Here is a 25094-nt window from a genome sequence, read left to right on the forward strand (position 1 = left end):
GAGTAGAAAACATTCTTTTAAGACGAATGTTTATTGTGCTTGTAGAATTGCTATATGTTTAACTAGCATTTTGCCTCACTGTACACATCACCACTTTATTCAATGAGACCGTAAATACTATTAGTGACTTCAAATACTAGTTCCGGTTATGTTTTTTGCATATTTTTCGATAGCAGGAAAACATTTATTTTGGGTGATGTTGCAGTCCGCATCCTTTGGGAAATCAGAATGCACATTTTGGCCTGTATTACTTTACCGGTGCTTTGTCCCTGTTTGCGCCCCAACACGTTTCAAGTAAGGGACAAGTGAACCTGTCTACATCCTAGTGCATCATTATTTGAACATCTAAGGCAGAGTTTCCCTAAGGCTATTGAACATCAGATAATGTTACAAAGTTCAGGTTGTACCAGGATGCTGGTCAGAATGTACTAGATTAAGATCGTAATCAAGGGTTAGTACTAACGTAATAGCCTGCTCAGAGAACGTCCTGGTCATGTAAAATGACCTGAATTCCTTTTATAGTAAAGGTTGGTCTAAAAATTGTCTATAACTTCTTATACGTGTTCACAGACTTGTGTTCAGTATGTCAAGACAAATTAATGTGAATTAGGTGACATGCAGTCTTTTCTACATCCTAGTATGTCGTAGGGGGAATCACCTCCCTTCAGGTGTTGCGGACAATATATCCATTTCTTGGCATTCATGTGATATCCTAATGAATTCTGGGTGTTGTAGTCTTGTGTTGCTTCTATTATGCTAAGTAGACTAACACACCTGAAAAGAATGATTTCTAGGTGAAGAATTCAGGATTGGAGACAGTGCCTTTAATGATGTAGAGGGAGCTGGTCACCCTATACTATAGGAATATGCCAGAGTTGATATCTGATGTACCTGGAGTTTGCTGAGTTTAACTTATTGCACACCAGAAAGGGAAGCCTTATAAGATGTTCTCATTATTTTGTTGCAGGTTTGTTGGACGAATGAACATCTATGAAGATAACCAAACAGTCACTGCAAGGTTAGTTTGCTCCTCCAGTGCATGGTCCATCATTATGTTTCATGCGTGTATGCCTTACTATTTCAGACATCGTTGTCATAGATTAACAGGTGTGGCCTGAGAAATGGGGGTCTTTTTCTGTAACATATGGTTCACCTCCATCCCCACTTCAAACCCATGCATTCGTACTCCTTAAAATGTTGAACTTGTTGAAGCTGGATAATTTCTGATATTTCCTTGCAATATTTACCGTCATTTAGTAGATACGAGTACTTTAGTGCTTTTGTCCAAATAACTGCATTGTTGTGCTAGCCCTGTTCATTTTATTTCATGTAGGTTTTGCACTCAGGTTTTCCATCACTTTTACAGTTGCCTTATTTATCCTTTCTGACTGTGAAATATTTCTTTACATTCTTTGTAATCTCTTCACCGTTTTCTCAGGTATGGCCTTCCAGTGAGTCTCCTGGCAGAACTCCATTGCTGTCATTTACTGTGTTGAATATTACACGGTGATGCTTGTTCTCGACTCGTTTTCATGGTCATCTTAAAGTTTCAGAACGCGTTTTGTTTATCACATTCAGCCTTCACTGCAGACAACGTCAAAGAGGGTTTTCTTTCAGATATGGTATTGTTTTAACAGTTAGTAAAGAGTGCATTTACACCCACCTCATTGCTTTGTTCAGTGTCCAGGATTCAAGCTGTTTAGAAACCTTGTAAAGGCTACCTCAACATCTTAACCACCAAATGACACCATGACATTTATTTACCTCTGCAAGTTCATTTTTTGATATAATGAACAACGGCAGGGCAAAACGGTGGAATGATATTTGCTTTGAGCACTCTTTGTCTTGGAATGTACGGTTCACACTCTTTCTGTTGCACAACCCACACAAGACTTACTAGACATCTAGGCGCTTCTGTCAACTACATCTGAATGAATGCAGTAAATGCCCTAGTTGTGATAATAATGACACTGTTTTTACCAAATGGTTTGGAGTTGCACGTAATGGAGCCTTTTGGCATGCAGTGATCGGAGAGCTATCCTAGGGGACGGGCAGGACTGGCCTGCACAGCCACTGGATCTGCTTGTTTGGCATCATGAGGAGACTGAAGAAAGTCCTGGTCCAACGCAGGGAGATTGATCTAGTCAGCGCGTTTCCCAAAGCAATAATGCAGTGACCTGGAAATTTGCCACAGTCCCTTTAATTGCAACCTGATTCAAAGATGTGTCCATGTGGACAGAGGCGGAAGATTGCAGTATTAGAGCCCAGGGTGCAAGAACTGGGATCAAAGTAATGATACACACCTGTGTACACAACTGATCGACAAGACTCAGCAGAATGTATTTGTAGCAGATTGCGTTGACGGTGTTTTTTTTTTATCGCCGATGAGTGCTCTGTGGATTGGTGGTTGGAACCGGCGGTCTTTTCTAAATGAACATGAATATGCATTAAGCAATAACTTTTTTGTGCTTTTATTATTCAGTGAACACAATGTAAAAAAGTCTGTAAAGTTCATAATAACATCTCGTGCTAGATCTTCCTTAACTATACCTTCCGATTTCTACATACAAAGCTAATCGTAAGAGACTTTTAAAGTAAAGAAAATGTAATAAAAGTCAAACTAGGGTATTGGGTTCAGAGGAAACAGACATAACACCGGGGAGTTAAAACCAAGGTCCAACTCTCATCACAAATAATTCCCATAGCTTGAAAATTAAATGAATGGGCCTAGTTATCCTTTCTCTTTCTTTTATGTGTTATACTATATATATATTTATGTTGCAGTGCTGCAATATTGCTGTGTTTTGTGCTTTAATGTACCTTGGTGAGTACATGTGTGCCTCCATAAACATAAACGGTAAATAGTGAAAGGTGTGTTTGCTTTGGCTGTACATATTAATGATGTTTCTGGTTTAAAAAATATCAAGTTTTCAATTTTTTTCTACCACCGTTTCCTCAAATTCGAAAAACTATATCCAGCAAACAATTTCTTAAAACTGCAACCTTTTCCTGTATTAGCGTATACAAACAATGAACCAGCTGTTTCAAAATAAGATAAAAACTTGTTGTTTACACATATTCAAACTATTTTCACTGAGAACGCTATGGATATTTACCTAACCCATCAAAGGATAAATACTTTTTTGTGGTATTTTCTGCAAGAACTTGTGTATATATAGAGGCAGCGAAGTAAATAAAACTTCACTCAAGGAAGTGCCTTGACTCGGCTTGGTGTAAATCCTTTTGGTAATTTTGGGAATTTTTTAGAAAAATTCGCCATTAAAAAAATGTTCAATTTTTTTACTACAGAGGTTAAATTGTAGATATATCTGGACTGTTCATTTGCGGATCCTCCAGGGATTTGCAAAGGATTTGCAAATCCATTTAAAACAATAAAGACAAACCATTGGACAATGGAGCTTTTTCTCCTGTTGTCCATTGCGGAACATTGAACAGGCTGCCATCCCAGAAAAATGACTTTTGCGGCGGCCATTACTCACCGCAGGCAGTGCATCAAGCACTGTTTGAGGAAAAAGAAAAGGGGCATAAAAGGGCACAGTGAGCCTACCATGAGCCCTTGTTCATAAGGGTCTACGCCTCCCCTTCATGAATAATAAAATGATTATCAAAAAACAATTTTATTGCAGGGTTTGGGAGTTGTTCACTGGATTTTCATATCCTGGACCTTCAGATTTTCAAACCTAACCTAGAACCTCAAATCCTTTACCAAACATGAAAACCAGTATTGAGCACACTACTGTTGCATTTGCCTGGTGGGAACAGGGTCTGAATGCGGTCAAGGCCCTGTGGCCTCCTCTTTGGTAGTGCGCAGCTCAGTTTGGCCACACCCGTGGTGTTCGACACAGGGCCTGGTTGGAGCCGTGCACAGTTGGGGTTGGTTACCTCTGGAGTATTGGCCAAAGGGCCAGGAGACCAGGCCCTGCGGCCAGCCCCACTGCGCACAGCCAAAGTTAAGGTTAGCTTTGATTATAATACTTCCAAGGATGTTTAAAAACCTTAGAAATTTACCTAAAACACATTTAAAGTGGAGTTGTGGTGCATTGCATTTGGTGTGTGATCTGTGGTTTGCATAGCTGTTGTGTGAGTAAGGATTGTGCTCCTCACCAGTGGTTTTTAGGTATTAATGTGAAACTGCACTTCAACTGATGCCCTTTGCATGGAAAAGCCAGTTTTTTTTATTTTCTTACAGCTTTTGACCCTGTGGACCAATTTGAACAAACATGTTGCTGAAAGATAGAGAATAAAATGAACAGATTAACACTAAACTTGGCATGAAAGGAGAACTTTACTCAGAAAGCATGCATTTTTGATTAAGTGTAAATCCATTTAGTAGTTTTTGAGATTTTTAGGGTTAATAAAAGGTGTCCGTTGATGAGCAACCTGGCTGGTTATAACACCGTTTGAAGAATATGCCTGAAATTTAGTAGACACTTAGTATGATCAGATTACTATTGGTAATTTCAGATTTGTAAATGTCAATGAAGGGAGGCTTTCCAAATAAAGAGGGAGGGAGTGTTCATTTGCTAATAAGTGTGGTAGTGTGTGATGAATCTGCACGCAGTTTGGCTGCAGCTAGGAAGGGTTTGTTTTCTATTAGTATGCTAAGTTTAGAGCCACGCCATAAAGATGGTGCAACGTTAAAGAGAGGATGTCCAATTAATTTGGGGGACAAAGTTAACAAGCATTTGCAATGCAATAGGTCTCGCAATTACACGAGTTAAAGCTATTGGCATTGTAAATGACAATGCCAATAGGCATTGTTATTTGCAATGTCAATAGCTCAAACTCTCGTAAATGCGAGACCTAATGCATTGCAAATGCTTGTTTTTCTAAGTTGTCAAAAATAGTCAGGATAAATGCAGAACAGCGCACGGAAGAGGACAGGTTTCCCGCCTCCGTGCCCCGCTGCACTCCTTAAGCATAACTCACAAGGGGTACACAAAGAGCATAGGCAATGAGGGCCGTGGGGAGCCTGCTTATACCTCGCTGGGGTGGTGATGAGAAAAGCAAACCCATTCTTTTTATTGAGCCAGCCCCACCCTCCTCGCCTCCCCTCATGCACACTCCCTTCCGAGGGGGTCTGTGCCATACAAAGAGTCTTCCCTAAACCCTGTGCCCAGGTGCACCTCTGAGCCGCGCGAGCAGGGGGTCCGAGTGTGTGTGGGGCTCAGCCTCACCCGGTGCACCCACTGACACACTGGTAGGTGTACAAATGCCGCATGCTGGTTACAGCGCAGGGGGTTAATGCTCCTAGCACACACCGCTCCCCAGTCTTCTGTCCTGTATTATCAGCCCGTCTTACGCTAGCCTCGCGCCTCCTCCTCACGCGAGTAAGCATTTGGCTAAAGGCCTCAGCTCAACCTGAATGGCGGGGGTGGCCTTGTGAAGTGCCTCGCGCGCCCCCCGATCGCTGATGGTTTTGTGCTGAAGTACACAGCTGATAACAAGCCTGTGACCCCGGCGGCGGCCGGGCCGCTAGAATTACAGGGTAACCAGGCGAAAGCTGGCTGCAATACACATATATCATAGATGTTGGGAATCTTTGAGCCGCTGACTATCTGTCAGGTCTTGCGAATTCGTACTGCCAATACAGCTCTAGGTGGGATTTCGTGGTGATGAAGGGCGGGTAGATGTGCCCAGGTGTCACTTCTTCTGCTTTTCGTTCGATTAATGTATTTAAACACCCCTTGCAACCAACAGGCACTTTCAATGAGATTCATCTCGGGCAGCGCTGCGAGGTCATATTAGTGCAATGCAACGCTGCACAGATCTCTGTAACATAACATTCTAGTCACCTACTCTGTCATGGGGTATAAATCAACATCAGGGCTTTCTATCTTTTAAAATCTGCGCGCCAAGCACCCCTCCCTGCCCCCGGCCCGTTCCCTACAGAAACACCTGGACTCAGAGCTGATGACGCACATCCCATGCACGCGACCGGCCAGGGTGCACAGAGAAGCGCGTGGCGCCACGTGAAGTGCTTTGCATAATGGTACAGTTACAAACAAGACCCGCGTCTACTCTCAATCGGTGCCCGCCCTTTGCATATTAGCCTCGAGAGACAGATGTTTTTCCAAGAGACAATATGAAAATTACCCTCTGAAGAACATCCCGGCGGCCGGTGGGCCTCGGGTCCCAGTGACGAAGCCTGCAAATCCAAGTTACAATAAAAGCATGTTGACTTTTGGGTACTCTTGTGTAGCCAGAGGAAAAAGTGAACTTTAAAGCTGTTCATCGTATGATGAACTAGCCGGGCATACTCCAGAAGGAAGGGCACGTGAGGGAAGAGAAAAGGGGCAATTTTGCAAGGCTAATGTCTGGTAGGACAGGACCGGTGACAGCCTGACAAAAACAGATATGCTTTGAAGTCACTGCAATCCTCTATCCATCAGGCCTTGACGCTTCCATATGGAGGGTGCATGTCAATTGCCTCTGACCCAGTTCACATCCCAGCCAGTGGCGTAGCTAGATCTTTTGGTGCCCATGGTGGTCCCTGCGTTTGCTGTCCCGTGACGGCAGTAGGTAAGAGCGGGGTGTAATTTCTGGGTTTAATATGCCTGTTCAAAATATTGTAACGTTGAGATATTTTGGTACCCAATTGATGATATATGGAGAAAAAAAAGTGATGTCATTACGACGTGTGCTCTGCACTGAAGTGTGTCTTTCAGAAGGAGACCGCACAAGTACCGTTTTGCGCAGCTCTTAGTTTCAAAATCCTATCCTTTATACTGAATGAAATAAAAAAAAAATACATTGCAATGTGAGACTCCAAAAGCCCTGTTCCTGTACGGTTATCATTTGTGGAAAAGCAGCTCGACCGTGCATATAACAAAAGTGTCTGGGTTGCAAAGACATGCGTTTTTGTGTATTTTCAAAGCACTGCCTATTTGGGTTTACCCTGTCGTGTCTGCAGAAGGGAAGCAGCTTGATTATCATTTTGACATGAAAGAGTGAAGATGGACAAAGTAAACGATTGTGACGAAGAGACGTGGGGCAGAGCAGAAAGCAAGCGCCAATCCGCTATGAGTGGTGTAATCAGGTCTTCGGACACTCGTGCACGGGGCAGTCAGTACCTGAAGTTCTGCCCACGTATACAAGTCGGGGGCAAATGACGTGGGAAATGGGTAAAAAAACACAAGACAAGCCCGCCGCTGGAAAAAAACATGAAGCTGACGAGGAGGGAGTGGGAGGGGCTTTCACTGAAAGTGACACAGCAGTGAAAGGAAAACAAACAAGCCCGGCGGAGCGTGGCGCGAGCGCTTGGCAGGGCAATTTAAAACGACCCATTGCTCATTGAAGGTGGGAACAGGCTATGCGTGCAGCCAGAGAAAATAAACAAACGAGAGGGGAGGGGGGAATGCCAGCAACAGAGGAGCCCGCGAAAGTGAAAGTGATCACGATCGCTACGAAGGGCACATGGCGCTGCGCGCGTGCACGTTCACGTGCACTGTAGCTTTAGGCCACGGCAGCACTTTGAAAAGCCCAGATATAAAATGTCTCTTAGAGCCTTTGGCTCACGAGACCTAAAAAGGGGAATGGGATTAAACATTTTTGATTTACTAATAACTTTGGCATCTTTTTGTGAGGGATCTATATGAAACGTGGCAGGGACTAGCAAGTTTAACCTCCTTTTAGTATTTTTAATTTCAAGCAGAACAAAGAAGGGGCTCTGAAAAGCCTGGGAGGTTTGATTTGGTATGCCACCTTTTGTCAATATCAACACGAGAAACCTTCTTCCTACACCCCTAGTATACACTAAACATTAACAACCTACAAAAATATTCTTTGGCGGGGTATGGACCAGTTACATTACCTGGTTCCTCTGGGGTGTCTAATTCTTAAAAATCTGGCAACTTCGATAAGGTTTAGTGCTTTTGTGGGGAGAAAAGAGGCGCATCACTTCAGTTACCACTGTAAGCCTATTTGATTGCTTGTCCCAACTGGCCTTGCTTTCTTCATAGGTGTATCTCCTTCATTTGCAAAAAAGTCAACCCCATACAATTCTTACACGCAGAGAGAACCACGTAAAATAACCCTCTGCTGATTATGGAATCAGGCCCTCAAAAGAAGGGGGTATTCGACCCCACACTCATAGCCACTTGACCCGACAGTAAAAATGCATATAGGGAACTGTTAACCCTTTTAATAATCCATTCCTTGGTACAAGATTAAAGACCACATCACATGTACTGACCAATTTTTATGGGTGACCAACATATTTCATTGCCATAATGAAATGAAAGGTACACTTGTAGAGCGCATGGCTACCCGGAGGCCTCCCAGCGCTAGGCGTGACTGGTTAACGGGTGGACGCGGAAGGATGAATTGATTTAGGGGAATAGAAAGGTTTTGAGGTGTTTCCTGAAGGTGCAGTGGCTAGCCTCTTTCCGGAGGTGGAGCGAAAGAGTGTTCCAAAGTCTGCCTGCATTCAAAGAGAAGAGTCTGCCACCATTTCTAGCTTGTTTGATTCTGGGGATCTCGATGAGGTGGAGGTCATCCGAGCAAAGCTTTCTCCTTGCTTTGTATGGATGAACTATGGCTGAGATCACGGGAGGGCCTATCCCCTGTAGGGATCTATGGACGATACAGAGGGATTTGAAGCCTATTCGCTCTTTCACGGGAAGCCAGTGCAGGAGACGAAGGGCTGGTTTTGCGGAGAGAAATTTGGGTGTTCCTGACAGCAGTCTGGCTGCATAGTTCTGGATGATCTGTAGTTTATTTATCACTGAGGTAGGGGCTCCCAGATAGAGCGCATTGCCATAATCCAGTCTGGAGAGCACAATAGACTAGACCATGATTTTCCTGGCTTGGGGAGGGAGCAGGGAGAGAACCTTCCTTGCCATTCTGAGCAGGCCAAAGCAGATTGTCACAGTCTTGCTGGCTTGCACGTGAAATGTCAGGTTATGGTCTCGCCAGATGCCCAGACTCTTAATTTCATGCTTAGGGGTTGGAACTGGGCCCATGCATGCTGGCCAGAAGGTTCTGAATGACGTGTAGTCGAAATTACCTAGGATCATGACCTCGGTCTTTCCTCCATTTAGTTTCAGGTGGGAAGACCCCATCCATTTTACCACCTTCGAAAGACAGGCTTTCAGGGTCGTAGAGTATGGAGAAGATTGGTTTAGGGCTACGACCAGTTGGGTGTCGTGGGCGTAGGTGACCATATGGATCCCAAATGGAGCCACAATTGATGCCAAAGGGACCATATATGCGTTAAAAAGCGTAGGACTCGGGGATGAGTCCTGAGGTACGCCACACTGGAGGGGACGGGGTTTGGAGCTTATGCCCTCTTCAAAAACCTGAAACGAGTGTCCCATGAGGAAGGAGCGCAGCCAACTCAGGGCGGTTCCAAATACTTCCAGATTTTCGAGACGGTGTATCAGGACCTGGTGGTTCACCGTATCGAAGGCTGCGCTCAAGTCCAAAAGGACGATGGCTGCCGCACCTCCTGCATCTAGAATTTTCCTGATTTCCTCCACAACTACCAGCAGAGCAGTCTCCGTACTGTGCCTAGGCCGGAAGCCTGTTTGGGTTGGATGTAGCAAGTTGGAGGTTTCCAGGAGATTAGAGAGGGTCTGATTTACATATTTTTCAGCGATTTTTGAGATCCCAGGTAGAAGAGAGATGGGGCGGTAGTTGCCCAAATCTAAGGGGTCAAGGTGTGGCTTCTTGAGAAGGGTCTTAACCATTGCTTCTTTCCAAAGTTGGGGAACTATTCCTGTTCAAAGTGAGGAGTTGATGGTGTGGGTGATAGTAGGACCGATAATGGATGCAGCTTTGGTTAAGATGTGCATGGGCGCTGGGTCTCTTGGTGAACCGCTTTTTACTGTAGGCATAAGTGTCAGGAACGTTTCCAAGGGGAGAGGGGGAAGCATTCTTGGCAGTGAGTGATGGGGGGGGGGGCAGTCTACTGGGAGGCTCATCGATACAGGGTCGATTTGGGGGAGAGTTTTTATAATGTTCTGAATAGTTATCAAAGAACTCGGCCTGGTTTTCGCAGCGAGTTCCAAGGGGGTCTGTGGGGACGGGGGACCGGGATTTTTAGAAGCCTTTTAATGATGACAAAGGTCTCTCTCAGGGAATTGGCGGCTAGCCGAATTTTTTCCTCGTAGTAGGCTGCCTGAGCTTTCTTCATTTTCTCTCTGTATGTGTGTATAGCGTTCCTATAGATGAGCTTGCTGTCGGCTGCAAAATCTTTCCTCCAGTTCCTTTCTAGAATTTTACATCTCTGCTTCACAATGCGCAGTTCAACTGAGTACCAAGGTGATTTAAGTGAGCCATACTTTTTGGTGATGTGTACTTTAGGGAGGACCTATCCAGCTGCAGAGATTGTTATACATTGCGTCTGGACAGGGGACCAACTGCGGTCTATTGTTTTCGAGTTCATGGATCCAATTCTCCTGGGGGAGTTTGGGCCAGGGGCGTGTGAGGGTCCAAAGAGGATGAACTGGGGGGTAGGAGTTTGAGGGCGCAGGGAGAGGGGCACCAGAAGGTGGTCGGACCAGGGGATAGGGATAGGATCATTTCCCTGGATAGTCTCAAGATTAGAGAACACTGGGTCAAGGCAGTGTCCCTGCGAGTGTGTAGGAAGAAGAACTTTTTGCACCAGCTGGACAGACGCAAGGTCCTTGCAAGTTCTGCTGCTACTGTGGATCTAGGATCATCAAAGTGAAGATTGAGATCACCCAGAAGCTTAAAGTTCGCGGAAGTGCTAGCTAAATTGATGGTAGTTTCTACCACGGAGTTGCAAAAGGAACCTACTGCGCCCGGTGGGTGATAGATCAATATGCCTGAGAGTGAGAGGAGAGGGGAGAGTTCTAATGAGAAGCGAACATTCTCGCAGTCCAGGAGAGGGCTGCCGAGTAGGCGGCAGGAAATGTGGTCCTTATAGATAATCGCGATTCCCATGCCTTTGCCTGATGTTCTATCCATTCTTTGAATCACATACCCCTGGGGCAGAGTTTGTACTATATCCGGATCAGAGCAAGCGCTAAGCCAGGTTTCAGTTAAGAAAAGCACCTCAGGGGAGGAATCTTGTAAGAGGAACGAGAATTCCGTGGAGTGCTTGGGAAGGGATCTACAATTTAAAAGGAAGATACTATAAGCAGAGCTTGAGGAAGGGGGTGGCCGGGAATGGGAGAGAAATGTGAAGGGGCAGTGAGGGCATTTGGAGCTCGGGTTGTCTGCATATAGATGATGAAGACAGTTAGCCCTGGGGTGGTGATTTAGCTGCAGCAGTTGTGCACTAGAATACCTAAGTCGTCCTGGGGGAAGAGGTGCGGGGGTTCTGTTGCGGACGGGAACAGACGGGCTTGCCTTAGGAGCGCCTTTGGGATGCCATCGGCGCGCCCGCTGCGCGCTTCCGCTGCGTTCAATTTATGCGCCTTCTTCCGACGCCGGGTGCAGCAACTAGACCGCTGCCCCGTGCGTCTGAAGCGCTACAGCCGGAAGTGGTGCACAAGACCTTCCTGCCCGCCGAGCATTGAACACAGCTCGTACCGGGGGTTGGTTCCTTCGTGCCACCACGGACAGTACAAGTACAAATGTGCAAATCAGCAATACATTTTAATGTGGGCCATTTCATAAGGGCTATAGGACCATAATATCACCTAATTTAAGCACTGCACGTACAAAAAAGAAAACACAGTGACTACAATTCTAAACCTAAACCATTTTGGTGGTGAGAATCTTTCCCATCAAGCACATTCACAACATTTTGAATATTTACCAAAAGTCCATCGGGTGAAAGCATACCAGTGTAAATTAGCTTCAGATGTGGTATGTACACTTTAGATTTGCCACCTGAAAAAGAACGTAAACCATCATCTCATCAGGAGTGGAGAAGAAAAAAAAAACACAAACTGTAAACAAATTCACTAGATTCAGGTGGTAGTGCCATCAAGCTCAATTGTATATAGACTCATGAAGTATAGAAAAAAAACGTTTGTTGAAGCCAAAGAGAGATTTAAAAAACAAACACACCTATGTATGCCTAGATATTCACTGAAGGACATCACTCACTATAATAAGCAACTGAAGGGAGACCTCCCGTATTTCACTCCTGCCCTGCTCATTCTCAAAGCAAAAGTTAAAGGACTGGGCACAAAATCCCCTTTAGGCAAGATGCCCTTGCACCTATATGCCATTCCTAAGATGTCCTTGGCTCTTCAAATAAGGAGTCCATAATGAGGAACGCAGACGCTGACCTTAAATGAAGCCAAGCATATCCAGAAAGAACGTCTGCTTCGTAAACACTAGTCCACTAACGTCAGGTAACTTGGCAATAGACATCTGACGCTGCAGAAAGCTGGTCAGCATGTAATACAGGGAGGCTATTTGACAGCTGAATCTATTGCGCAAGTTACGACTTTGGGCCTCATTGCGATGTCGGGTGGAAAGCCTCTGCCCGACAGTCAGAATTTCCTGGACCGTGTCAGAACCCTTCCTACCGACTCGGTCATTTACAATCCGCCCGACCGATTACGATGTGCGCGGTCAGAAAGTAAATTGCGTGGTTAGTTTGAATCGGTTCCGACTGGCTCTCAGAGTATTCGTATCAGTCAGAAACGCATTGTGCACTTCTATGAACAGCATTTCTGACTGACCAATTACGATATTGATTTCCAACAGCCTTTCTCAGGCGGCCTGTTCGTCACGAAAAGGCTGTCGGAAAGTGACTTTGAGGGCTCCTAGTAAGGCCACTTCATCCTTAAACCTCCGTGTGGGGGCCGAGGGGATGCCTAAGGGACCCTTCTCAAAAACTCTGCACTGTGTGGCAGGCACAATGGGGTGCCCACTACAAGGTGCAGGGTTTTACACATACAGCCCATTTCCCTATAGGATCCTTTGCTGCCGGGCAGAACACGGACGGGCTCCCATAGGGAACAATGGGACTCCAACTGAACAGTGTCGGGCGGAACCACCGACCGCGAGTCGGTCGATTTATGAATCCGAGACGGTGTCTGGCAGAATGTTTCCGCCTGACATCGTAATGAGACTCTTTGTCGTAACGCTACAAGAGGTGCTTTCCCACACAAGGGTTACACAGGTGAACTTTCTTCAATCAACCATGATGAATGTGAAAAAGAGGTTAATGTAGCTCCGCAATATCCTATTCAATGTATATTTGACATAGAATTATTGCTGTAGGTTTACAAACATTCCCTTAAAGGGATCAGGGGCACTGTGGGAACAATAACCAACCTATTTGGTTATTCATAATGTCACACACACACTGCACAAAGAAGAATGAACACCTTAAGTTGGACGTATTTATTACTACTGTTTCTCAGTAAATCTAAAACATCTGTACAGAATATTATAAAAACAGCAACCAGGAAGGTTATTGATAACGGGAATAAAATGAGCATTTCTAACATTGTTAAAAATCCTATCTAAAACCTAACGCTCTAATGTCTACTTCTATGTGATATACTATGAGAGAAGGTAGACCAACTTGCATTCTAGAGTTTCTTAGGAAAAGATACGCAATGCATCGCTTGTTGACACCAAAGGCTTTCTTTATCAGTGGAGGCATGAAGACAGTGTTCCCCGCAAAGGGCAAACACACGCTGCGGTGGCAGTCGGTCAGATTTTCTTCCGGGCTTGGCTTTATCAACTTCAGGCGCGATGTAACATCTGCAAGATGTGAAGTGTACTGACAGCTGTTGAACCCTTCTCTAGCAGACTCTCAGGTGATAACCTGGGCAAACTACCTCACTTGACGAGTGGTCAAGTAGCCATCCTTTTATACTAAATCTTATCAGAAATTGGAATTGCCGGTTTAGGAAAGCCTGACATAGATTATGTGCATCGAGGTATGCATCTGAGATGTTTCCTTATGAACATATCTGTATGAGTTTTTATTTAACCTGGATATGGTGATCGGTAGACATTTGACCGAGATGAATATCGCATTAGATGGTGTAGCTATGTCATTAATTAAGGAACTTGATGCTGTCTCAGTTCCTAGAAAGATAAATTTGGGTGACATTTTAGTCTAACGGCAGGCATGACAATGATTCTGCATAATTGAGACCAAGTCCTGGGCACACGTTCAAGGTAATGATTCAGAATGTCAATGCACAAACTATAGTACTTCATGTGAAAGAGTTGCAAAGGTCGACACCAGTAGATTCTTATAGTAGGTAATATTTATACAAGTCTTGGAGTAGGTCAAATAAGAACACCAGCCGACACGTGTTTCGTCACCTGGGTGGTAACCCGTGACTCTTCAGGGCTGGGAAAGACACAAGATGTATAGTATAGTATAGTATAGTGTAAACGGTACACGATCATAATGACATGTAGGGGTTACATAAGTGAGGTGACAAAAGGAAACACCTCTCTAAGTGTGGAAACCCTATAACAGAGGTCTTCTAACTTTTGGATGCGGAGACCCCCCTGTCAATATTTTCAGGTGTGAGGACCCCCTCCTGACAAAAATGTCTAAACCTGTAGGCAGGGCTACTGGAATTATGAGGTAGATGAGGACCAAATTACACGACAGGTTTGACTAAATTGTGTGGAAAGAAACTGTAAATAATATTATGTTATGCAGCGTATTTTGGAATAGCATTGCTTCATTATTTTGACATTTTTTACACACAGTAACACTGAGGAAAGATTTCACCACATCAGTACCAGTTTATAACCAAAATACAGCAATTAACATCAGAAAGATGTCTAGTCAACATTTGTGAAGGGCCTTCCACTCCGCAGAAATACGTGCTGCCACATTAGAAGGTCACCTGGCCCTGGCCATGAGCAGCAGGGGTCCCTTAAAACCCTGGCGGTCTTGTGCAGAGTTATGCAGTTTACCCATGCTGCTTTCCTCTCACCCCCTCCCTTCCATCCCTCTCTTCTCTCTCGTCTCCCAACCTAGGATCCCTCTCTCACTTTGCAGGCCATTTTCTTTCACCCCTTTTAACAACTTCTGAACTCTCCCCATGCAACCTCTCACTTCACCTTTAATCACCCCTTGCCATTCTGTATTTTCACTGTCCTCATCTCTAACAGACTCCCGCATTTATCTCATCGCCTCTTTGGCCCCATCACCTCTCGTGCCCCTCAGCACTTCTCATTCACCTCAAGTCTCTCCATTCAAATTTGTGTCTATTTGTATCTTACACCTCTCCAGTCCCCCCATTAATCTTTCACATCTACCCTTTGTTCTTCCACAGCTTCTTGAACCAACGTCCCTCTCCCCTGTTACCTCAGCGCCAGTGCCTAATTTGAGCAGGTGGTTTCTGGTGCTCTGCACTGGCACCTAACTGTGCGCACTGGCACTATGACCGTCTGCCACATGGTGGCTCTGTCTGTGTAATTTAGAGATGAGCATAACAGCTGTTTATTAATTCAATACACATTAAAAACGATAACCTCCTGACACCCATGCCATTCTTATAGCTTTGGGGGCTTGAAATAGTCTGAGTAGTCACACTTGTACAAGTGTTATGGTTGGTAGTTGCATAGGTATGGTCATTGGCCATGCAGGCCAGGCAATGGGTGGGTGGTTAAAGTTGCAGTGGCCTCCTTCTTGGCGATTTTAATGTCCACATTGATAATCCCGCACTCCCTGAAACAATCTCCCTGGTCTATGAATTATCTTCCCTCGGTCTGACTCTGCAAAACCACGAGCCCACCCATATAGGTGGTCACCTTCTCGACCTGGTATTCACCAATTTCCCCAAAGTACAATGTCTTTCCCCGGTTCAAATAATTTGGTCCGACCACTTCATCGTGAAATTCTCAATATCTAAGGCGGATAAGCCCTCCAATAAAAACTCCCTACCACCTGTCTGGCGTCGACAGTGGCATAAAGTCACCGTAGAGGAATTGCAAAAGGAATGGAAGCAGCCCATTCCCACAGAGACAGATAGTATAGAGACCGTTTTAACTAAATTCAACAATTCCCTCAAAGAAGCAATTGACAAAATAGCACCTCTAAAATTACACAAACAATACCCTGCCACCAAACAGGAAACATGGTATACTGAGGAGCTTAGAACAGAAAAACAAAAATGTAGGAGGTTGGAAAAGAAGTGGAGAAAAACACGAACCGAAAAAAACAAGAAAGCACATCATGAGGCCCAGACTAAATATTACAAAAACATCAAACTTGCTCGGAGGAATAGCCTCTCTCAACAACTCGCAGAAGAGGGGAAATCGATCCAAGGAATTATTTAAAATTCTTCAGGAGTTTGTAAAACCTACCGCATGCAAAAGCCCTGATGACTTTTCCCAACAATTATGCGATGAAATCTCCTTGTTCTTTGAAAATAAAATCAATTTGATTTACGACAAAATTTTATTGGTCTCCAATGAAAATAGTAATAACTCTCTCTCCCCTTCCATCCTGCCCACACGGAGTAAAACCACACTTACGATATTCCCAGCAGTCAATGACTCAGATCTCACCTCCCTTATGAGCCATATAAAATCTGGATCCCCAGATGATTTTTTATCAGCTAAAATAACTGCCTCCCTGCAAAATCTGCTTAGGCCCCATATTCAAACACTGATCAACCATTCTTTTAGAGAAGGATCTGTGCCCACAGAATGGAAAAAAGCAGTGGTGAACCCTATCCGAAAGAACGCAGCAATTCCATGGATCGACCTTTCCAACCTCCGACCCATCTCCCTCCTACCCCTTCTCAGCAAGATGACCGAGAGACACGTAAACACTCACTTGTCCAAATACATCGAGGCAGCGGAGGGCCTAGACTTCTCTCAATCTGGATTTAGGCCCAATCACAGCACAGAATCTGCCCTCCTCTCAGTGACTGATAACATCAAGATGTCACTGGATGGAGGAAACTCAATGATTCTAGTGCTGTTAGACTTATCCGCTGCCTTCGACACTGTGTCTCATGAGATACTTCTCGATCGTCTGAGGGAGAGGGGAATAGAAGGTGTGGCTCTTTCTTGGCTGGAAAGCTTTCTTTCGGATCGCCAACAAGAGGTAAGATTGGGCTCCCACCATTCTATCTCAAGGGAGCTCACCAAGGGAGTGCCACAGGGCTCATGCCTAAGCCCCACACTCTTCAACGTGTATGTGGCCCCCTTGGCGGATATTGTAAGATCTCATGGGTTCACCCCTGTGTCGTACGCTGACGACACTCAGCTTTTGTTCCCCTTTAAAACCCTGATGCCCGCAATACAAAAATCTTTTGCGGACGGAATGAGGGCAATATCTTACTGGATGGCCACTAATCACCTCCAGTGTAATGTAGGCAAGACTGAGGTAATGCTGTTTGGGGAGGCCACACTTTTGTGGTCCCCGGATTGGTGGCCCCCAGATTTAGGACCAACCCCAAGCCCCAAACAGATTGTCAAAAATCTCGGTGTGCGCTTAGACAAATCACTTCTGTTTAAAGAGCACACAAATCAAGTAGCAGGTTCCTGCTTCCAGGTCATTGGACTGCTACGACGAGTCTTCCCATTTCTATCAGATTCTTATAGGAAGACTCTCGTCCAGGCCTTGGTTATAAGTAGACTGGACTACTGTAATGGCCTGCTGGTCTCGGCAAATGAGGAACAACTACAGAGACTACAGGTGGTCCAGAACACTGCTGCGAGACTAGTTCTCAACGCTCAGCCAAGGTCTCCATCATTCCCCCTCCTGATAACACTCCACTGGTTGCCAATTAGACAGCGTGTGAAATTTAAAATCTGCTGCACTATTCACAGCTGTTTGTTTGGCAATGGACCCAAATATTTAAAAGAAATATTCAAACCCTACAAACCCAGTCGTACTCTGCGCTCCAGCAGTCAGCAACAACTCCAGGTTCCTAGGATAAAAAAAGCTAGGCTGGGAGGGCGAGCCCTGTCCTACAAAGGCCCCATCCTTTGGAACTCACTGCCCCCTGCTCTCAAAAATATTATCAATTTTCAATCCTTCAAGAAGTCCCTGAAAACGTTTTTATTTGTTGCCTGCTAGGTTTCTCCCCCTTCATTTCTCTGTTTAGTATAAGATCCTGGCTCCTTGGTAAAGCGTAAGCGCGGAGATACCCTTTCGGGGGTTGACTTCCAGCGCTATACAAGAGTACAAATAGATAAATACTGGTGAGGGCCCTGGAACATGTTTTATTACAAATTAATCACTGCTCAGCACCCACCCCAGCACTCCCTCTCTTCCCCGATCGCTGCTGTCCCTCACCCCTGTCGCATCAAATTATCTTTTTAGGCCACAGATCATCTCTCAGCTTACTTCTCTCAAAGTTTAACAGTAGCCCTCACCTTCTGCTCACACTCACTTCTTGCGTGTCTGCACTTCCCTTCGGCACTTCACATTTCTCCTCATCCCTGACGTCTTCAATCGAATTCTCTCACTCCTTTGCCGTCCTCTCTCATCCTCTCATCTCTCCTCACGGAGCATACGGGTCGGACCGGTATGCTCCTCTCGGCCTGTACCACTCTGCTTATTGTTCCCTAATTCAAGAAGGCATGAATTGTCTGTCTCTCTGTTTTGGTGCAGGCCGCGCAGTTATGGAACTTGCACCCTCCTTTGCTTCGCTCCACCAAGAATCTACATCTAAGTCTGCATATTCATCAAACTCAAGCTCTGGTCCAGGCAGCACAATAAGTTTTGGTCCCAGAGCAGGAGGGGGCAAAAAGCCTGGATTCTTGGCTCTGCCAATGGCGCAGGTTAACAAACTGTTCCCGAAGCCTACATACTCAGGGGCAGATTTACAAGCCCCTTGCCTGACTTTTGCGCTGCAGTTGAGTCACTTTTTTGACGCAACAGTGACGCAAACAATGCGGCCTATTTACAACGTGATGCATCTAGGGAGATGCGTCACGTTGTAAAGCCCTGCGTCACAATATACCTGCACCAGGTATAAAGTATGCAGGGTGGGCGTTCCCACGCAGGAAGGCCTCGTAAAAGTGGCTCAGAGAAATCTACAAGATTTCACTGCACCACTTTTAGGACACCACTGCATCAAAACCTTACGCCTGCTTCAAGCAGGCGTAAGTAGTGACGCAGTGTAGTGAGAATAGGCCTCAGCACGCATTGCTGGAGTTGTATCGTGCTTGCGACACGACTCCATCAATGTGTGACTTTTCCGCCAACAGATGCGTCAGAATTTCTGACGCATCTGTCAATCCTTGCGCCATAGTGCGCCGTATTGTAAATACGGCGCATCTATGGTGGCACAAGGGTTTCTAAGGGTGGCGCAGGGAAAGTGACGCATCTGTACAGATGCATCACTTTCTTGTAAATCTGACCCTCAGTGCTTTAAAATGTTTACAACTCCAGCACATCCACAGGACCAAATTCTCACGAGTTGGAGTGCTGAAATGCAATGGGACTTGTACATAATGTTTTTATAAGATACATTATTCTTATAATAGAAATTGGCAAAAGTGGAAAACACTTTGTGTACAGAAAAAAAACTTTTTAAGATATATGAAGCCCTGGGAATTAGATGAAAGGTCGAATATTAGTGCTTTACAAATGCACAGATAAATTGTTTCATTAAGGGACAACTTGCTTATGTGCTGTTTTCAGACAAGCAGTATCAATAAACACCATGTAAAATAAGTGTTACTGCACACGATCCCTGCTAAAACAGCCTTCTCTTTAATGACCTCAGATAAAGGAAAGTCTGTGCAATCCCTCCGTGATTTGCTCACGAGATTTGAAGTCTGTATGAACATTTATTCACTTATTTGTACAGCGCTATCCCATCCTTCTGTCACTTCTGAGCGCTAGAGCGTTAAACGATTTTTTGATCTTGGTTAATTTCATTTGTTGTTGAACTGTGACATTCTTAAATTCCTGGAGTTTTATTCACAGCTGAGTTTCGTAGAACTGTTTAAATGTAAGGAATAGGCAGAGTGGCAGCCCAGGGGGTACTGGAACAAGAAAAAAAAACTAAGCTTCAGTAAGCTGCTTGCAAAGGCATGTAAATATACAAATGGTCTTTAACGACCTGTCAAAAACTCGGGCGTGTCGGAGATAAGACTCCAGACACTGCCCAGCCGAGCTGCAGCAGCCCCGGCTGAGACACACGACCGGAGGAGGGGGGCTGAAGCCCTGTAGTTCCATGGGCCTCGGCAGAAGTGTGACTGGGAATGCGCGACCCCCTTTGTATCACTTCACGCCCCCCTGGGGGTCGCGCCCCACAGTTTGAAGACCCCTGCCTATAAGAATAGTGAAAAACAAAGGGGGAGCATAAATCAGTGACTTCACAGCACTCCCAATAGAAATTCCTCGTGGGCGAGTGAGTAACAACATTAATGACAAATAATAATAACTCAAGGTGCGCCTGGTGCGTCTGGACATATTCCATTGTATCCCTAAAGACATAATCACAACATTGTAAAAACGTGTTAGTGGGTGAGAGTATAGTGACATCAAGTGATATAACATAACATTGTAGGGACATTTGTACTTGTGCATAGGTCCCAAGAGTCTCAGAGGAAAAAATAGGAAAGTGTGTAAAGGAAAAGATATTGTAAATGCTAGGCGAGTGACCGTGCACATGCGGGGGTTTGCCAATTAGAGGAAGGCGGAGGTAGTAAAATACCTGACGGTAGCAATAAAGTACGTGCGAGATCTGGGGAGAGGGAACAAAGTAAGTGACATAGCAAATAAGTCTAGGGCTAAGAAATATAGACACGCAAGTCAACCGGAGGATCAAGAAAAATAGAAAACTCTAGTGTGAACTCACCGCTAGACCGGTGATAATTCCAACCCGGTCGAATCCGGGTATTAATACATCAGGGTAGTTTAGCAACGAGGGTTGTGGGTTGGAAAGGATGGGTGGATCCTTGGCCCCGTCAGTTATGAATCCAAAGTAAGGACAACGGGCAGGTGCGTCCGTCTTCCGAGGGTCCTGTCGGGCAGAGTAAGTTAAATTAAAAAAAATTATTTAACCCCTTCTGTGCCCATGACGTGCTGGACTCGTCATGGAGCACAGTCGCGCTGTGCCCATGACGAGTCCAGCACGTCATGAGGCTGCGGGCACCAGAGGGATTCCCTTTAATTAAAAATAGCCTCGGAGGCTGGGGAAGAGCTTCCCCAGCTCCCGAGGCCCCCCCCCTCCTTTCAGTGTAATGACGATCGGCGCGCACGTCGCGCCGACGTCATTACACTGAAAGGAGGAAACTGAAACTGAAAGTGAAACTGAAATGAGCCAAGAGGCTCATTTCAGTTTCACTTTCTACGTGCTCAGGGGGCTATCTCAGCCCCCTGGGCACGTAGAAAGACGGGAGAGGTATCGTTGGAAAGGGGAGAATCTCCCCAGTGGATCCCTGCTTGGGGATCGCCACAGGATTGCGATCCCCAAGCAGGGATCCACCCACTAGACACCAGGGAGGGGGTGCGGCCCCTTGGGCAAGGGCCTTTGCTCCCCCCAAATAACGTTGTCACCATTGAGTCTTTTTGCCCCCAATCTGCCCCCCCCGGGGGGGCAAAAAGCCCACTAGACACCAGGGAATTAAAAAAAAAAAAAAAATAGGGGTGGGGGCTGACCAAAACGGACAGGCCCATGCCCCCACCCCACCCCCCAATTACTACAATCTTTCTGCCCCCCCGGGGGGCAGATGGGGCATTGGCCCCTAATCTGCCCCTTCGGGGGGGCAGAAAGCCCACTAAATACCAGGGATTAGTTTTTAGTTTTTTTTTTAGGGTGGGGGCTGCCCGAAACGGGCACGCCAATGCCCCCACTCACCCGCCACCATTACAGCCTTTCTGCCCCCCCTGGGGGGCAGATGGGGCATTGGCCCCTAATCTGCCCCTTCGGGGAGGGCGGAAAGCCCACTTGACGCCAGGGATTTTTTTCGCGCTATTTTCTTTAGGGTGATGGATTTTATTTAGGGTGGAGGCTGCTCGAAACGGGCACGCCAATGCCCCCACCCCCGCCACCATTACAGCCTGTCGCGGGTACTTGGGCCTCCCACACGAGTGAGGCACCGTTTTTATTGGGAGACCCGGGGGAACGCTGGGTGGTAGGAAATTTGTGTCAGCCCGGTGATGCCACAACTTTCCCACACAAAAATGTGTCAAAAAGGTGATTCTTTCAGCTAAATTTGAGGTTTGCAGTGCATTCTGAGTAAGGAAACATTGGGTGATCCACGCAAGCCATACCTCCCTGGAATCCCCCGGATGTCTAGTTATCAGAAATGTGTGGGTTTGGTAGGTTTCCCTAGGTGGCCGCCGAGCACCGGGCCAAAAACCCAAGTGACCCGCCTTGCAAAACCAGGTCGTTTTGAGATAGGCAATTTTCATGTCGCCTCACTGTGTTGTGGGCCCTTGCCTGTCGCGGGTACTTGGGCCTCCCACACGAGTGAGGCACCGTTTTTATCGGGAGACCTGGGGGAACGCTGGGTGGTAGGAAATTTGTGTCAGCCCGGTGATGCCACAACTTTCCCACACAAAAATGTGTCAAAAAGGTGATTTTTTCAGCTAAATTTGAGGTTTGCAGTGCATTCTGGGTAAGGAAACGTTGGGGGATCCACGCAAGCCATACCTCCCTGGAATCCCCCGGATGTCTAGTTTTCAGAAATGTGTGGGTTTGGTAGGTTTCCCTAGGTGGCCGCCGAGCACCGGGCCAAAAACCCAAGTGACCCCCTTGCAAAACCAGCTCGTTTTGAGATAGGCAATTTTCATGTCGCCTCACTATGTTGTGGGCCCTTGCCTGTCGCGGGTACTTGGGCCTCCCACACGAGTGAGGCACCGTTTTTATCGGAAGACCCGGGGGAACGCTGGGTGGTGGGGAATTTGTGTCAGCCCGGTGATGCCACAACTTTCCCACACAAAAATGTGTGAAAAAGGTGATTTTTTTCAGCTAAAATTGAGGTTTGCAGGGCATTCTGGGTAAGGAAACGTTAGGGGATCCACGCAAGCCATACCTCCCTGGAATCCCCAGGGTGTCTAGTTTTCAGAAATGTGTGGGTTTAGTAGGTTTCCCTAGGTGCCGGCAGAGCTAGGGTTCAAAAACTACAGCTAGGCACTTTGCCAAAAAAGGGTCATTTTTCACAGCGAAATTGAGGTGTGTCCACGTTGCGTTTTGCGCCGTTTCCTGTCGCGGGCATTAGGCCGACCCACACAAGTGAGGTACCATTTTTCTCGGAACACTTTGGGGAACGCGGGGTGGGTGGAAATTTGTGGATCCACGCAGATTCCAGAACTTTCCACCAGAGAAATGTGGGGAAAATTTGTTTTTTTTGGCAATATTTTAGGTTTGCAAGGGATTCTGGGTAACAGAACCTGGTGGGAGGCAGTCAAGTCACCCCATCCTGGATTCCCCTGGGTGTCTAGTTTTCAAAAATGTATAGGTTTGCTAGGTTTCCCTAGGTGACGGCAGAGCTATGGTTCAAAAACTACAGCTAGGCACTTTGCCAAACAAGGGTCATTTTTCACAGCGAAATTGAGGTGTCCACGTTACGTTTTGCGCAGTTTCCTGTCGCGGGCACTAGGCCGACCCACACAAGTGAGGTACCATTTTTCTCTGAAGACTTTGGGGAACACTGGGTGGGTGGAAATTTGGGGATCCAAGTAGATTCCAGAACTTTCCAGCACAGAAATATGGGGAAAATGTGGTTTTTTTGGCAATTTTTGAGGTTTGCAAGGGATTCTGGCACTGGCGTAGCTAGGGGGGGGGGCGGTCGGGGCGGTCCGCCCCAGGCGGCACTATTTTTGGGGCGGCGGCCTCACTGCACTGGTGGCCCGTGGCGGGACAGTAGTGTCAGAGTCCCAGTGGGTCCCAGGGCCGTCAATCTTGTAGCGCGCGTAAGCGCTACCATTGAGGGCCCTGGGCATCGTTTTCAGCCAGCCCCCACGCCGCGCTGAAAATGCAGCAAGGACGCGCGCCACCTCTACGGCTCTCGGGAGTGGAATGGAGTCTGGGGAGACTGAAAAGAATGCACAGGCCGCGGCGCGCTTGAGTTGCAGCAGGAGTTGTTGCGGCCACGAGGCGGCCCGGCCCGGAACCGAATTGCTGCAAATTAGCCTCGCAAAGTAAGTGTGCATGACCGTGCCCCCTGAAGTCTGTTTAATTTATCGGCTATTTCGAGTCTGTAGTAACCTACTTAGACCACAGTGTGTATTGACTGTTGTTTGTTTACTGTCCCCAGTTTGAATGCTGGACAGGAAGAAGGGTGAAGGAGCCCTGTGAATGCATTTAATCCATCGTGCCCTAGTCGGCTTTGCTTCCCTCAGCCTGCCAGCATGGAAGCATGGCAGTATATTTAGAGACGGACGCCTCGTCCGTCTATAAATATACTGCCATGCTTCCATGCTGGCAGGCTGAGGGAAGCAAAGCCGACGAGGGCCCGATGGGTTAAATGCATTCACAGGCCTGACGTCACTTTCGTAAATTATGGAGGAATGTGCATCATCCCTTATGCTCCTATGAGGTATAAACTAACACTCTGAGAGATATATATATATATATATACAATTACACACATACACACTTCTGTCGACCCGCACTACTGCTGTGATTACACCAGACTTGACGCGGAGACAAGAACATTTGTGTATTGCTGTCAATACATTCAGTGGTTTTACAGTTTTAAGCATTAAACACGAGTCACAGTGGCTTCTAAAAGTTAATTTCCTATGGTAATCGATGCTTTTCTATTGAATTATCTGCAGGTGAAAACTTTTCAAAATAATCAAAACTAATTCTTCTTAGGAGCATTTCTTCCTGCCGTCCATAAATCCAGCGCAGGTTGTGTAAGTCCAAGACTAAACCTAGGCGCCGTGGCCGAGATACATTTACAGTAGCGCACAAACGTGGTTATTTGCGAGGTTGTGTCTCCACGTCATGAGGAAACAACCATGGGATGTAAAATGGTAAGTGGGACTTCTAGATCACCCCAAACAATTTTACTACAACATGACCTCTTTGTAAGTAAAAGGGAAAAAGAAATACAGCTATATTTCGTGCAGGTTTGTGGAACTCGGCGGTGTTCGCAAACAAACAACTTCAATTCCTTTGGAAGGAGCAGCCAACCCGAACTGCAGAGATGGTACTGGCGGTAGGGCGAGGGTCACGCATGCCCCCGGTTCCTCGGTTTGCTAATGAATAACCCTTTTGTGCGTGTTGAACTTACCACCA

The 25094-nt window shown here is 46.2% G+C and overlaps 1 protein-coding gene across 5 annotated transcripts in view; it reads left to right on the forward strand.

The window, feature by feature from the left end:
- Nucleotides 1-25094, forward strand: part of ATP11C (ATPase phospholipid transporting 11C (ATP11C blood group)) — an 804025-nt gene that overhangs the window by 421868 nt on the left and 357063 nt on the right. For all 5 annotated transcript variants that reach the window (XM_085607959.1, XM_085607958.1, XM_085607957.1 and 2 more), the window contains exon 8: nt 968-1018. In XM_085607959.1, the coding sequence (XP_085464085.1) occupies nt 968-1018 (51 nt within the window). The remainder of the gene's footprint in view (nt 1-967; nt 1019-25094) is intronic.

Source organism: Triturus cristatus, chromosome 5_2 (genome assembly GCF_964204655.1).
Source record: "Triturus cristatus chromosome 5_2, aTriCri1.1, whole genome shotgun sequence".
In the NCBI taxonomy this organism is placed as follows: Eukaryota; Metazoa; Chordata; class Amphibia; order Caudata; family Salamandridae; genus Triturus; species Triturus cristatus.